The 15210-nt window shown below is 40.2% G+C and overlaps 1 protein-coding gene across 1 annotated transcript; it reads right to left on the bottom strand.

Moving 5' to 3' along the window:
- Positions 1–13323: 13323 nt before the first annotated feature.
- On the bottom strand, positions 13324–14592 carry LOC110880970. Its single transcript, XM_022129379.1, has one exon. The coding sequence runs from the start codon at positions 14590–14592 to the stop codon at positions 13324–13326; it is 1269 nt and encodes a 422-aa protein (XP_021985071.1).
- Between the last annotated feature and the right edge of the window lie 618 nt (positions 14593–15210).

Below are 15210 nucleotides of genomic sequence, written 5' to 3'. Positions count from 1 at the left end.
GGAAAAAGAAGAAATGATTTGCTGTCAACATTCTTTACCATGTCATTGAAGATCTCCTGGGAATAGTTGTAATCTTTATTGTTTAGAATAGCATATCCCAGGCATTGAATCTTCAATGGTATTTCATTAAACGCTGTTGTTTTATTAGAAACACAACTTAAAAGTGTGTGGAATAAAAATCTAGGTGCAGATGGAAAATAACCTTTTTTTAAGGTATCTACCTTTGATTGTTCTGCATACCCTCTTTTCAGAAAATCAGCTTTTAACTCGATTTTATCAAAAGAAGTTTTACCTTTCAGATCATCGAGTTTGAAGACCTCTGAGATTGATTGTGGGGTAATTTGAAATGCTTTACCCTATATCGAGGAGTTAATGGCTACTACTTTTCCGTCTTGTTTTTCAAGATTTGCATTTTTCCAAAACTCTCTCTGGGTTTGCAAGTAAATGGGAGCATCTACTGTCAACAAAGTTTTGTACTTTAATGCAGATAGTGTATCAATGATGGAGTCGAAGGTGTGGTTATCGGTAGGTTTTGTGAGGAGACCCACGTAGTTATGAGGTGATTTGTATGGAATTTCAATGGTTTCTTCGGTCGTTTGAGCGACCTCTTTTGAAGATGATGGTGATTTTGGTTTAGATTTTGATTTTGATTTTGACTTCGTCATTTTGATGAAGAAGAATCGGAGAATGTTTTGAGAAGAAAGGTTGGAAACTGCTTTGAGAAGAGAACTTTGGAATTCAATTCGACAGTGTAAAACCCTGCTTTGGGGGTTTAGGGCAGGGTTTTATTTAGGGAAAAAGTGATCGCTGATGTGGCAGCGGTTATTTTGATCTGAAGGCTAAAAACTGACCACGTATCAAACACAAATGAAATGGATGAAGGGTGGAGAACAGTTGTTTTAAGAGCCACTGATGAATCAAGCATCAGTGGTTACAACGGTAATAATGTGAAAACAGTGGAAGATTTTTACTATCAGTGGATAGTATATCAGTGGATAAGACACTGATTTTGAGTATCAGTGCTTGTCTTAGCAAAATGAGGAATCAGTGGTTGACTTTCAGCAGTGGATAGTATTTAGTGATCAGATGTTTGAATAAAACAGTGATTAGGGTAAATGATACAGATTTGAAGAACAAATATTTCAGCAACTGTTTTGAGAATTTTCGTTCAAGGTTTTTGCCACATGTCAATTTTGAAGAACAGTGGTTAAGTAGGCATCTCATTATCGTTTAATATTCAAATTAAAACATAAATACCTCTGTAGTTTAAGCACTGTTAGCAATCAACCTTTGATGTTTAAAACAACCCTGAAAATGACATGATCTTGACATATGTACCTTTTCCTCTTGACCCATTTATTAGAACAATAATACCAACAAAAATAAGGTATTATATCCTGACAGGTAACAGAAACTATCGCCAACAAAAACAAGCAAAAGTTCAAAATACACTATTCAAAAAAAAATGAACAATATATCCTGGTTATTTGAGAAAATCCTTTGAAGAAAAAAAGATTAAAGGATTTTCTGAAAACAGCATCAAAGAGGATCTGGTAAACTTTTCAATAAGGTACGTGATCATATTATTCTTAAGTTTAACAAAATGGTCAGTGGTTTGTCAGTAGTTGGTAGAACATTCTGAATACGTTCTGACCACTGTATGGTACCATTTTCTTTGTCAGTTGATTGCAAACATGAGGACACATGGATGGAAAAATTTTCTAGTCCTCTTTGGAGTTCATTCACCGGAATCAAAACCTTTTCCTGAGCAAATGGATGCACACAGCTGCTTAATGATTATTATTACTCTAAACTATGACTCATAAGTGTTTTTTATGTTTATACTCTTTTCTTTTGACTTGAAAAGTTTTGAGATAAACACACTTCTGAGTTTTTGTGAATTTTCTTCTTCCCTTTTTACCCTTCCCAATCATAAGAATTAAAATACTTACTGAGGGGTATTTATTGAAGGAATACTTGTTCCAGAATCATTTTGTAGTAATGTTTTGAGAGATTTGGTCATTTCTGCACATGCTTATGCCAACCTTCTCATTACCTATGATCTAGACATTTTTTACTCCTGATTTTCTTAATGTATTTTAACATAGTTGATTTTGTCCTTTTGAGGAACTCAACCTGTTTTCAACACATAAGATCTGAATGACTAAAGTTTTAATTTCCCTCTTTTATGTTATCAAAAACACTAATGTTTTAAGAACATAGATTTTTGTTAATCTGAGGTTCATACTTTAGCATTTAGTGAAAACATCACAAATATCAAAACAACAATTGAAATCAATTTTGAAAATATCGAACGATCCCATAATTTATCAGATATTTTACAGATCTGAAAACTATGAGTGACTTGTGCATGATGTCACTTGTTGCGTGAAATTTGTGTGTCATATGACATCTTGGTTGATTTACAGAGTTTCTGAATAACCATTTTGATCATGATTTACTCGTTACTCTGTTTTTCAACTGAATACAACCATCCTTAGTATCAATGAATTTTGAGCCGAACTTTTATGTCAAATTGATTGTTAGATCGAATTTGACTGTCCAAGCTCTGATACCAATTGTTAAGATCCGAGGCTCTCATGATTGTTCTTGTTTGTGATGTTTGAATAAATCAAATATATATAAGCAGTTTTAAGTGCAACGGAAATGGATAACAAACTTTGTAAACACAATCAAAGGAGAATATAGTTTGATAAACAATTGCCTTTTCATAGAGTCGAAAGATTACATTAAAAGCAAAAGGTTACAATGCAAGCTTACAGACTAAACTCCCCCTCAGCCTGATACTCCAGGGTTGGTTGCACAAGATGAAAGGATTGAATTGAGGAGAAGAACTCACTCAAAACGAATCAAATATAACAGTATAGAGTACTGTCATATTTATAGGCAAACCAAACTACTTATGTACCTCAGCTGACGTCACCATGATAGTGACATCTAACAGCCTAACAACCTATAAACACTGATCTATACAAAACTACTTATGTCTAACAACTGATTGGTAATACAATACAAAACAAGTCTAACACTGTTCACGTTCCACTATTGTAGCCTAAGCACTGATTACTTGAACATCAGTGCTTTCTTCAAAAGGTGATCAGTCTTTGAATGAGCAGTGCTTGGATCTTCAGCAGTACTTAAGAGACAACAGTAGATAGAGCTCAGCGTTTGCCTTTTAGCAGTCTTTTAGTTGTTTCATCAGTGTTTGGTTCATCAGTTGTTCTTCTGAGCAGTGTTTAGAGTGTATCAGCAGATAGGTAACCACTGTCAAGGGGAGAGCTTAGTGTCAACATCTGCTTATTGTGAATCCACTGTTGTGATCAGGTTTTGGCTTTACATTATATGTTCCTCTGGTAGGGTTCAATCCCAACAGTTCGGTATCGTACCGATATTTTACCCAATTTTGATTTTAAATACCGGTCACATACCGGTAACGGTAGCATGCCGAACATTTTCGATACCGGTACTCATATTTAGCAAATTTGGGCACCAGTATTTTCGATATCAGTACTTTCAATACCGAGCTCATCTCTACTTTAGTCTCAAGGTTTTACACCCAAAATGCCCCTTTGTAGTATTTGCCCGTTTGCAATCCATCCTTTTTATTTTGTCATCAATCTAGCCCACCTTCACATTGTCCTATATATTAAAAAGAGAACTAAATGAACAGTAAACTAATTTAGTAATAAAAATTGAATTTAATGAATAGTAACATCACTAATGAATGAGCTGGTATTGGGTACCTGTATCGGTATCGAATTGTCCTATTACCAAACCGGGTATATTTTCGGTACCGGTTCGACACCGGTATTCATCTGTTTTTACCCTCAAATGCCGGTGTCGTACCAGTACCGGTACCGATCCGTACCGTACCAGGTATATTCGGTACCGGTACCCACTTTTAGGGATTTCGGTAACGGTGTTTTCTGTACCGGTTCGTACCGAGCTCATCAAATCCCATAGCAACGTAGCAATGCAAGTAATTGCACCGTTTATATTACTTTTCATACACACAGTAAGTAAACTTTATTTGGTTTGAATGAGTTTTATATACACAACAACTTATTTTGCTTTATTTTTTGTTTTTTCTGTACTGAATGAATTGTAGTATGTAAAAAATTACGATTTTCCCCTCGGTTCAAAATTACGCTTTCACCCTCAATTCAAAATTACGTTTTTCTCCAGTTCAAAATAAAAATATGGTTTTCCCCTAGCTAAAAATTACGATTTTACCTCCGCTAAAAATTACGATCTTGTCATCGTTTTAGTTTTCCTTTCTAACAAAACTATACTACTGTTTTTTTTTTAATTGGTTGAGAATTATTGGCCATCGCCCCGCAACGCGGGCGGGGCATCAACTAGTTTTTCTTATTAAAATGCATCAAAAATCTATCCTAACAGGTCAAAATGATTGGTGGGTGTGTGATTTCTTTATTTCAAATTGGTTGATTATAAGATATCTAATTTCTCTGTTAAATTGAGTTATGTATTGTGATGCATATAAAAGAACGGTGAAGAAACATCAGTTAGGTTATGTTTTAGAAAGAAAAAAAGGTGTATTCTTGTGTTTTACCCTCACGTTGAGAAAACACTAGTGTCTTAGAAGTACTTCTTTCTTAGTTTATGTTTAAAACTTCTTCCTACATTCCAAACAAATTAAAGAATAAATATTTTTATCAAAGAATCAGAAACAAAATCTCATGTGGGAATGATTTAAAGGCAGCCAATCAACATAGATTCATATAAAATTTTATTTAAATACAACATGACACACACATACCTATATAAGAAATGTATTGAATTGATTCTTTTCAAATACAACATAACACACACATACCTTATATAAGAAATGTATCGAATTGATTATTGATTCTTTGCAATAAATAGCTTTATTGGAAAAAAATTCAAAGGAATCAAAGAAAAATAGATACCAAGGTGTATACAACTTTAAAAAAAAAAAAAAAAAAAAGTTGTAAAAGTATTTTGCAACGTCATATTTTTTATATTTTTTCCCGATCATCAATTTGTTTTTAATTCTTACAACTTGACTAAAAGCTAGTCATTTTGCGGGTCACTTGAAGGCACATGAAGGAAAATGGAGTCTTTTCACATTTGTATTTTCACACAATGTGAAACTTTGGCAGATTTCTAGGAACACTTTTAGAGTTACTCAACGACTCCATTGTTTTTCTATTAGTCTCTCCATTAAAAAAATAATAACTGTTTTAATATTTTTTTTTCTAAATTAGATATTTATGAATGCATATAATGTACAAGTAATTTCTGTTTACAACACCTTATCATGGTTTTTTAAATAATTTATAATATAAAAATAGTTTGAAGTAACAAGTGAAATTTGTAGGTTTCCAAAAATATAAAAATGTTTTTGATTTATACGTGAGTATAAAAGAGAGTAAGAATTAAGAAATACCGGTTTGAGAGGAAGAAGGTTTTAGTTTTACTATGCAAATATTAATAACTTTAAATATCCATTCATGCGACTCTCTAAACCACGCTCTAAAATTTAACTTCATCTATCTCAAAATAAAATTTTAACTTTTAAAGAAATTTATCTTATTTCTCGTTAACTGTAATAGTTACATATTTATGATATGTTTCTACGTTATAAGGATAAAATTAACATTTAAATATTATAAAATACAACTAACACGAAAGAAACTCTATATTCCTTTATATAAAACAAAAAGAAAAAGACAATGGAGAGAGAAATGGTCCCAATCAATATTCTTTCCCATTTATTAGATTATTACTAGGTTTTCAATGGACCCAAATATTCTTTTCAACCTCAACCATCTTTACTTCTTCACATTTCCCTAATTTAGTTCATCCTAGAAAATGAATTATACTCATTTTAAAATCTAAAATCTAAGAAATTTGACTTATGCTCATCTGAAGGGCTGTTTGGTTCATAAAAAACTCTCATAAATGAAAAAAAGAATGAAATTGAAATTAAAACTGAAATCAATTCATCATAAATTATGTTTGGTTCGCAAAGATGGAATTACATTTAAACTAAATTTTGATTATTCTTTAGATTCAAATTGTCAACAATCCTAGGTTATGGACCTGTGTTATAAAATCTGAATTCTATTCTAACACTTTTAAAATCTAAAATATTGAAATTTGAATTATAGTCATTTCAAAGTTTTCTAACATGTAAGGAATTTCTTAACATTTTAGTGGGATAATAGAAGCGGATTCGAAATGACTAATCTCCCAAAAGACCCGCAAAATGGGTTAGGCACCAAAGAACAAAGATGAGAGAACAAGACAATAATAACTTTGATCTAACTTTTCTTCTCCTTTTAAAATGCAACGTACATGACTTTAAATATGCAAAACTAATCATGCAAGCAGTAAACAAAGAAACATGGGAAACATGAAACATATAAAGGAAACATGGCCATGGGTGTTATGTAAGTAAACGTGGATTTGGGTTGCTGATGAGTTATGCATGTATCATGGGACCACCCCACCACCAACATGTGAGCATTATACGATCTAACCTCGGATAGCCTACCTTGTTAGAATCTAGGTATAACTTAGGGTGTTAGGAGTGGGAGTCGGTAACACTCGGCAAACGAGTTTACCGACGCGGTAAACCACCGCCAGCAAGATGGTTGCCGATTTTGCATGGTTTGTGCGGTGATGCTAAGCCAATGCGGGGAGGAAGGATAGGAGAGAGAGGGGGGGGGGGTGTGGGGGGTGGGGTTCATGCCAATCTCAACCAATCACACTTTTTTCCTTTAAAAAAAAATAGTTTGTCACTTCATCAAGTGTGTAACCATTGCCAACATTTTGAACATAGTTTACCACTTTGACATGGCACACTCTGATTTGTCGTTTTTTGCTTTGCCACTCTAAGATGTTTAACCACTCCTAACACCCTTATCCGGTCTGATTCTCGGTTCTAATAAATTAGGTTATTTGTTTCTGAGTCACTTCCGGTCCAAAACCCTACTAAAACTCCCGGTTCTTTACTTGTTTGTCATTGATGCAAAGGCATCTTTTTTTGCTAGTGATTATCTCCTAATTTAAATTTTAGAGGTTTATTTTCTTTTCCATTATTTTATTTGGCGTTTATCTCTAAAGACAAGGTCTAGTATAATTATTGTTTCTTTGTGCTGTTTATATTACTCTTGAGGCACCCCTGGACAAACGGATTACTCCGAGAGTAACCCGAGTCGCCCACCACCAATTCCGGAGAAAATCCGGTAACCCACCGTCCGTAGGCATGACGGTAAAATTACCAGTAAAACCCGTTTGGCTCAAGGATTGAACCCAAATTTCCTTGAGTCTCCTATCACCGCACACCAATGACTCACTTCTTTTTTGCACCAAATGACAATTTAACTGAGTCTTCAAAAAAGAACTCAAGTCCTCCTACCAATAACCTTCGCGTCTCTAGTGATTTGATTGCTCACGTTACCCAACATCTCATTTGATATCAGAGATTTTGTTTGTATCAAGTGACGATCCTCGTGGAAGAGATCGATACCCTACTCACAAAACTGTCAACTGAGGCAGTTCAATGGAGAAACCGAGTCAAGTAACGTTGTTTGGGACGAGGGTGACAAGGGAGATCCATTAGGCCGTCACCCACCCCGGTTCTATGAACCGATATATTATGAGTGTTTGTCGGAAGATGAACCCAAATTCGGTGAAGATTAGATTGGACCCGATGAGGAAGAATGTGCCTTTGGGCAAAAGGTTCTTAGCGGGAATGTTATTCAAGAGAACAAACATATGGAGGAAAAGGACAATAATGATTGTGAGTCTTCAAAAGTTTCTTCTAAAATAAATTTATGAAATTTTTGATAAAGCAGATAACAGACAACCTTTTTCATGTTTTCAAGTTCCTTTATTAAACACCAATCCATAAAAAAAATCAACGGGACCAGTTTTTTATTATCTAAGGTTGTCAATAATCTTTTGGATGTTCTCAAGACTCCAAAACATGTTTAATTTTTTTCAAAGACAGGGAGGAGACCCACAACCGAATAGACCCAGGACTTATAGACCTAGAGCTAAGCGAGACGACTTGTCGAATACCCAAATTCCGGCATACGTTAGATGGATCTTCATTGACGTCAAGAGCCTTCACCTTAGCTACTACAAAAGAATAAACCGTTAGCCTCGCCACGAGGGACCCCGGAGGGGGGATCCGTGACCAAGCTCCGGCGTGAGAGTAAGTAAACTTGCCGGAAAGACAGGGGAGCTTATTCCGATGAGTGTGTCACCGGAATGTTTCCTCGTGGGTGTGAATCAAACGAATAGAATACATGTGTGTAATACATAGGAATGTTGGTCGGGAATAAATGTGGGAGCAGTAAATGAGGGTGAAGTAAATGAGATGGTTATTTTTTAGAACATACCTCCCTGCCTTCTCCTCATTGCTCTTATATAACAGCCGGTCCTTATCTTATGCACTAGATATTTTACACAAATGATCTAACGGGTTCTCGGGGGGTGCAGACACGTGTCTGACCCCCAACGGCAAGATGACCGTCTTATTTAATGCTCCAGCCGAAGAAGTACACTCTTTCAGCTGAGATCCTATTCTTGTCAAACATTAAATGAGGCATGTCCTCACTGCTAGTAGTTTTCCCGCTTTTTCCCAAAGGAAAGAAACCTTAATGGGTAAGATAACCTTACCATTTGGGCTTACTCGTAATTGGGCCCGTATAAGGATAATCTAAAACGGGTAAAATGGGCTTTCCCATTGGCCCGTCGTCAAGTCATCTTTAGTCTCTGGTTCTGAGTCCCCAGGGCTCATGATCCGGAGCTAGCCATATCCGTATCCTTAAAGGGTAGTTTTTCTCCTAAAAAATGTGGATACGGACCCCACGTAGTTATCATTAGTTCCCTACTAACCTGTCGAGTATTAATGGCGGGGTGTAATCCCCTTGACACACGTGTTCCCTTATTTGAATTTCGAAAAGACCCTGATGTGACGGTTATCACCTCTAGTTACCTCTTTAAATACACTCCTTTGCCTCTTTAATTTCTTACTCTGCTTTCCTCATCATCTTCCCTTTCTTATTTTCCTTACTACTTCTCCGATTGTCACTCTTGCGTCTGCCATGAGCCGTTCCGGCCGTTCATCGATAAGATCAGTTCTGACGGCAAAGGATTTGAAGTCCTTTGTTGAAACGTATAAGATTCCTGAACAGTTTTCTCCTTCCTTACCGGGTCCTAATGAACCGGCGGAGTGCACACCAGACAGGATCCCCATTTACACATTAGCTTTTTCCTCCTGTGGGGTTCGGTACCCTCTTTCCCCTTTCAAAGTTGCTTTACTTCGTCATTTTGGTGTTCACTTTTCTCAGATTCACCCTTTAGGATTTATGAGGGTGGTCCACTTTGAGTTATCCTGTGCAGCCATTTCAGGGGAGCCTTCTATTCCTCTGTTTTGCATGTTTTATAAGCTAGTTCCTGATGGAGATTGGTTTACCTTTGCTAAACGGCAGAACAGTGTCTCGAAGCCTTGTTACAGTTTCATGCCCACCTCTACTTATCCGAAGGATTGGAAAAGCAGATTCATCTTTGTCTCTGCTGCTATGCTGCCGGAGTTCTCATTGCCAAAGGATCCTGATGCTGCGATCGAAGATGTTGTTCCTACCCTGTCTGCTACCGAAACCGTTCAGTGGAAGGGGATGTGCGATAATCCGACGAGGGCGTTCACTTTTTCCGAAGGGATGCTTGCCATGGGAGGGTTGAGTTCCTCCTATCTGGTCCGCCCCAGGGCCTTTTTTGGCAAAAAGGGTATTTCTTTACTCTTGATCTGTTATTTGTGGTTGCCCTTTTTTTATGTTTTAAAGATTGTGCAGTCATCTTTAGTGTTCCTTCTTTGTGCAGAGATAACTTTGTGGAGGCTACTTCAGGGTGATTCCAAAGATGTCAAGTTTGTGGTTGACAACGAGATCGATCCCGGATTGAATGCGTAGGTGCAGGTTACTGGGGGATCCGCCCAGGCTAGGGGTTCCACTGCCGTGGGTGGTGATGAGGAGAACCACTCTGATGAGGAGGAAAGTTCCCTTACTTTCCTCTTGTTCATCATTCTGGCCAGAGTGATGATGAAGATGTGGAAATTCAGTTAGTTCGTAAGAGAAGATCTGCCAGTCCTCAGCCAGCCCCTGCTCCCCGCAATATCCGTCAAAGACTTCGGAGTGCCAGTGGTCAAAAACCCCCTCCTTCATCGAAAGCTGTCTTTGGTCTTCCCCCCGTTGGGATCAAAGGTTCTCTATCTAAACATCTGAGGTCTTCGAGCCTAGTGAGTGCTCCTTTGCTGGTAAGTCTTGTCTTCCTTTCGTTCCATTTTTCCTGTTCTTGTCTTGTCTCTGATATCCTTTTTCTTATTTTGCAAGGGAGTTCTCGGGAGCCCATAGAGATTCCTACTGGTCCCTCTTCTTCCCGTGCTCGGGATAAGGCCTCTGAGGTGGGCATAGCCCGTTTTTCCTCAGCTTTTGAGCTTTCGCCCTCTCATGCTACTGGGACTAGCAAATCCACTCTCCTTGAGGGTCCTACTCATCGATCCCCTCTCGCTCCTCTGTTTGCTGACGCTATCCCATTTACTTATGTCCCCAAATGGAAGGTGACCAGTTCCTCGGTGATAGGGACTCCTGAGTCTGCTAGAGACTTCTTGAGTCATGCTGTTCCTCCTTCCCATAAGTTTGTGAATTCCGCTTTGAGGGATGATCTTTTCGAGGATCAGTACAGCATGTCCCTTTGTGAGAGATTTTTTAGGGGGGCTGGTATGTTGCAGAGGATTGATGATCTGAGGGGGGCAAATGAAGGGCTCAAGGCTGAGCTTAAGACTTCCCAATCTGTTGCTGCTGGACTTAGGTGCCAAGTGGTTGAAGCTGAGAGGAAGTTGCAGGAGGAGAAGGTATATAGTCCTTCTCCCCACCCCCCTCCTTCTTATTATTTTTTTATATAAACTGACCTTTTGTCCAGGGGGCTGGAGCCATGTTGGAGAAGAAGGAGCGAGCCTGGGAGCAGGAGATGGCGGTGCTGATGGGAGAGAAAGAAGAGTTGGTTGCTGAGTTGAAGTATTTGAAGGAGGTTGGCTTCGTTTCCCAGGAGCAGCTCAACACCATGTACGCGGACTACGGGATAACCTCCGATGACAATCAGCGATTGGCGAGGGAAAAGCATTGGCTCATTACTGAAGGCTTTGGGGCCTTCCTTGCTGTGGTTACACAATCGGAGGATTTTAAGAGCGGTTTGGAGGAGATATACAGGGCTTACCGGGATGTCGGCTACCAGGCCGGTCTGAAGGATGGTTATGCTTACTCTGCTCAGGGTCTAGGCAGGAAGGAGACTCCACTGTACAACTCCAAAGCCAAGAAGAAATTGTCCAAGTTGGATGAGGAGTTTGGAAGCAAGACCCCCACCATCCTGAAGAAGATCCTGGAGCATCCCTTAATATCGATTGATGAGTTGAAAGCCCTGTTTTCCTCTGCTGGTCCTTCCTCCCCGCCATCTTTGTCTGGGGGTGCACCCCAGTAATTACTGAACATTTATTTCTCTTCGATATGGTTGTAACTTAACTACTCGTCCTAGGATACTTTTAAACTTTTGGTGTTTGGGGGCCTTTGTGTGCCCCCCCCCCCTTTGGTTGCTAATCATGTAGTTCATGCTTTTTGTGTTGTTGCCCTATTATTTGCATGCTGTTTGCCATGTTTGTTGCTTTACAGGGGCTTTTGCTTGGGACCAAGACGGTGTTTTTTCTGAGGACCTTTGGGCTGTTTTGCAAGGAGTTGAGCTTTAGTTCTTTTGGCTAAACTTGTTGTGTTTTCTTGTTCTGTATTTTGGCCATATTTATTGAGGCTTTTCTTTGTACATTTGTTCTGTAAGTGAATGAAACAAGATTTCTATTTGTAGCTTAGTTTACAAAGATATATTGTGTTTGTGGTTTGTTTAGTAAACATGGATTGTCTGTTCGAGGCCAATCACTGGACAAGTTTATAATGTAAGATTATGTTTATTATCTGCTTCTTTGTCCGTTTTCTTTGGGTTAGCTAGACCCTTATTAGCCCCACGGCTGGGCTTTTGGCAAGTTTGGGATGCCCTATACACGTGTGTTTGCCTGTTAGTTAGGTTCTATGGTGTCCCTGGGCACGTCTGCCTAGGTGTAATGCCCATTATTTTCTCAAAAGAGGACATGTTGATTGTCCGTTTTTCATTTACTTCTTGGGGGTTCATACTTCCCAGCATAAATTGTTACAAAAGATCTGTCTCGGGGGAACCCCAGACTAATAGTTAAATGCTACAAAAGTGGCTCTTGGCCGTTTTCCTTGGGGGCAGACCCCTCACATGTAATATTTCCTAAGCTGCATGAGGTTCCAAGTCCTAGGGACCTCCTTTGCCTTCGAGTGTTTCCAATTTGCAACTCCCTTTGTTGTTTGCCCATATGACTCGGTAGGGTCCTTCCCAGTTGGGGCCTAGTTTTCCGGTGCTTTCCTGCAAGCTGGCTTCATTTGCTCTGAGGACTAGATCCCCTGGGACGAGGTTGAGCTTCTTCATCCTGGCGTTGTAATAACTTTCCAGTAGTCTCTTGTATTTGGCCTCCCTGACTGCTGCTATTTCTCTTCTTTCTTCCAATAGATTCAAGTTCATCCTGAGGTCTTGCTCATTTTCCTCTTCCCGAAGCCTCATTCGGGCAGTCTGGGATCCTATTTCAGCGGGGATGACAACTTCTGTTCTGTAGGTTAGGCTGAAAGGAGTCTCCCCATTGCAACCTTTAGGAGTAGTCCTGTATGCCCATAACACGAATGGTAGTTCTTCCAACCAGCCTTTTTGCTTTCTCCCGAGTCTTCCCTTCATTCCCTTGATGACGCTTTGGTTAGCTCTTTCTACCAATCCATTACTTTGGGCGTGGGTGACGGAGGTGAACACTTGTTGAATGTGCATTTGCTCGCACCATGGCTTGAAAGGTCTTCCAGCAAATTGGACGCCATTGTCGCTCACCAGCTCTTTTGGGACCCCATACCTGCAGATGATGTTGTCTAATATGAACCGCCTCATCTGTTCCCCAATGATCTTTGCCAAGGGCTTCGCTTCGATCCACTTGGTGAAATAATCGATGGCCACCACCACATACTTGACCCCTCCTGGACCTTCCGGGAATGGCCCAATTATGTCGACAGCCCATTTTTGGAATGGCCAGGATGTTGAAACTGGTATCATGGGTTGTTTGTGTCAATGGGTCATTGGTGCATGCACCTGGCAGTTATCACACTTCTTGATTTCCTCGGATGCTGTTTCATACATTCGTGGCTAATAGAACCCTGCATTCATTGCCTTTGTTACTATCGTCCTTGGGCCCGAATGCATTCCACAAATCCCTTCGTGCATCTCCCTAATCATATACTCAGCTTCTTCCATATCGACACATTTCAGGGATGGACCCAGGTATGATCTTCGATACAACTCCCCATCAATCAGCTCATATTGCAAAGCCTTGACCCCTACTTTTCTGGCTGCCCATTCCCCTTCGGGCAAGATTCCGTCTCTGAGGAACTTGATAATTGGTGTCATCCATGTTTCCTGGGTACTTTCAACTGCAGCTACCTCGTTCGTGTTAAGGGAAGGAGATGTCAGGACTTCCACTTTAACTTCTCTTGCGAGGTAGTCGAACGCCACCGAGGCCAGCTTACTAAGGGCATCAGATTTTCTGTTTCTTCCTCGGGGGATGTATTCCAATTTGAAAGTTTTGAATGCCTGGGCTGTTTCCTTTACTTTTGCCACGTACTGAGCGATGATCTTATCTTTGGCTTCATACTCCCCTTGGTATTGTTTCACCACTAGCTGTGAATTAGTGCTAGCTTCCACATGCATTGCTTTCATTTTTTGTTCCAGCCTCATTCCTGCCAAGAGGGCCTCGTACTCTACAGTGTTGTTGGTATTTTCGAAGTCCAGTCTTATGGCGTATGTCAGCTCAATCCCTTCGGGGCTTATCAGTGTGATGCCTGCCCCGCTCCCTTCTTCACTAGAGGCCCCGTCGGTGAGTAACTTCCACACAGCCTCGTCCTCCTTTTCTTTTTCTTCTTCCTCCAAGGCCTCCCATTTTAAGAGTTCCCTTTCTTCATCCTCATGGACTTCTGCTAAAAAGTCGGCCAGTATCTGCCCCTTCATGGCGGTCCTGGGCTTAAACTCCAGAGAGTGTTCCCCCAGCTCCACAGCCCATTTAGCCAATCGTCCTGACAGCTCTGGCCTCCTGAGTACCTTTTGGAGGGGTTGATCTGTCATCAGGGTAATCTTGTGCCCTTGGAAGTACCTCCTGAGTCTCCGGGATGCGAAAACAAGAGCTAATGCCAGCTTCTCCAGAGGCATGTAGCGTTCCTCAGGGCCTTTAAGTGTTCTACTGATAAAATATATAGGGATCTGCTTCCCTTCCCGTTCTACCATCATGACCGCACTTATGGTCGTTTTCGAGGCGGACAAATATAGGAGCAGGAGCTCCCCGGGTACTGGGGTGGCCAATGTTGGGAGCTTGCAGATGTAAGCCTTCATTTCTTGGAAGGCGGCCTCCGCTTCTGGGTCCATTTGAACTTGTTCGTCTGGAGGCAGTCCTTCAACACCTTCATGAAGGGGAGGGTCCTGTCAGCTACCTTTGATAAGAAGCGGTTTAGTGCAATTAGCCTTCCGTTCAGTTGTTGAATATCCTTCAGGGACCGGGGAGATCGCATTTCGGCCACAACTTAAGTTTTCTCTGGGTTAGCTTTGATTCCTCCTTTAGTGACTACTACCCCCAGGAAACTCCCTTCCTCTACCCCAAAACAGCACTTTCCCGGGTTTAACTTCATATTCACATCTTGCATAGTGTTGAGAGTCTCAGCTATGTCATCTATCCAACAGGGTGTTCATGAATCTCTGATATGTGGCTCCAGCATATTTAAGACCGAAGGGCATCTTGGTATAGCAGAATGTCCCTTCGTCTGTGATGAAGGCGGTTTTCTCTTCGTCCTCTATTGACATCTGGATTTGATGGTATCCCTTGTAGGCATCCAAGAAGCACTTTAGGGGGTACTGAGACAAAGAGTCTACCTCGACGTCTATCTCTGGGAGGGGATAACAGTCCTTAGGACACGCTTTGTTTAGATCTTGGAAGTCGATGCACATCCTCCATCCCCCGTCTTTCTTTTGGACCATGACCGGATTGGC

Source organism: Helianthus annuus, chromosome 10 (genome assembly GCF_002127325.2).
Source record: "Helianthus annuus cultivar XRQ/B chromosome 10, HanXRQr2.0-SUNRISE, whole genome shotgun sequence".
In the NCBI taxonomy this organism is placed as follows: Eukaryota; Viridiplantae; Streptophyta; class Magnoliopsida; order Asterales; family Asteraceae; genus Helianthus; species Helianthus annuus.
This window is presented reverse-complemented; position numbering and strand designations above follow the sequence as displayed.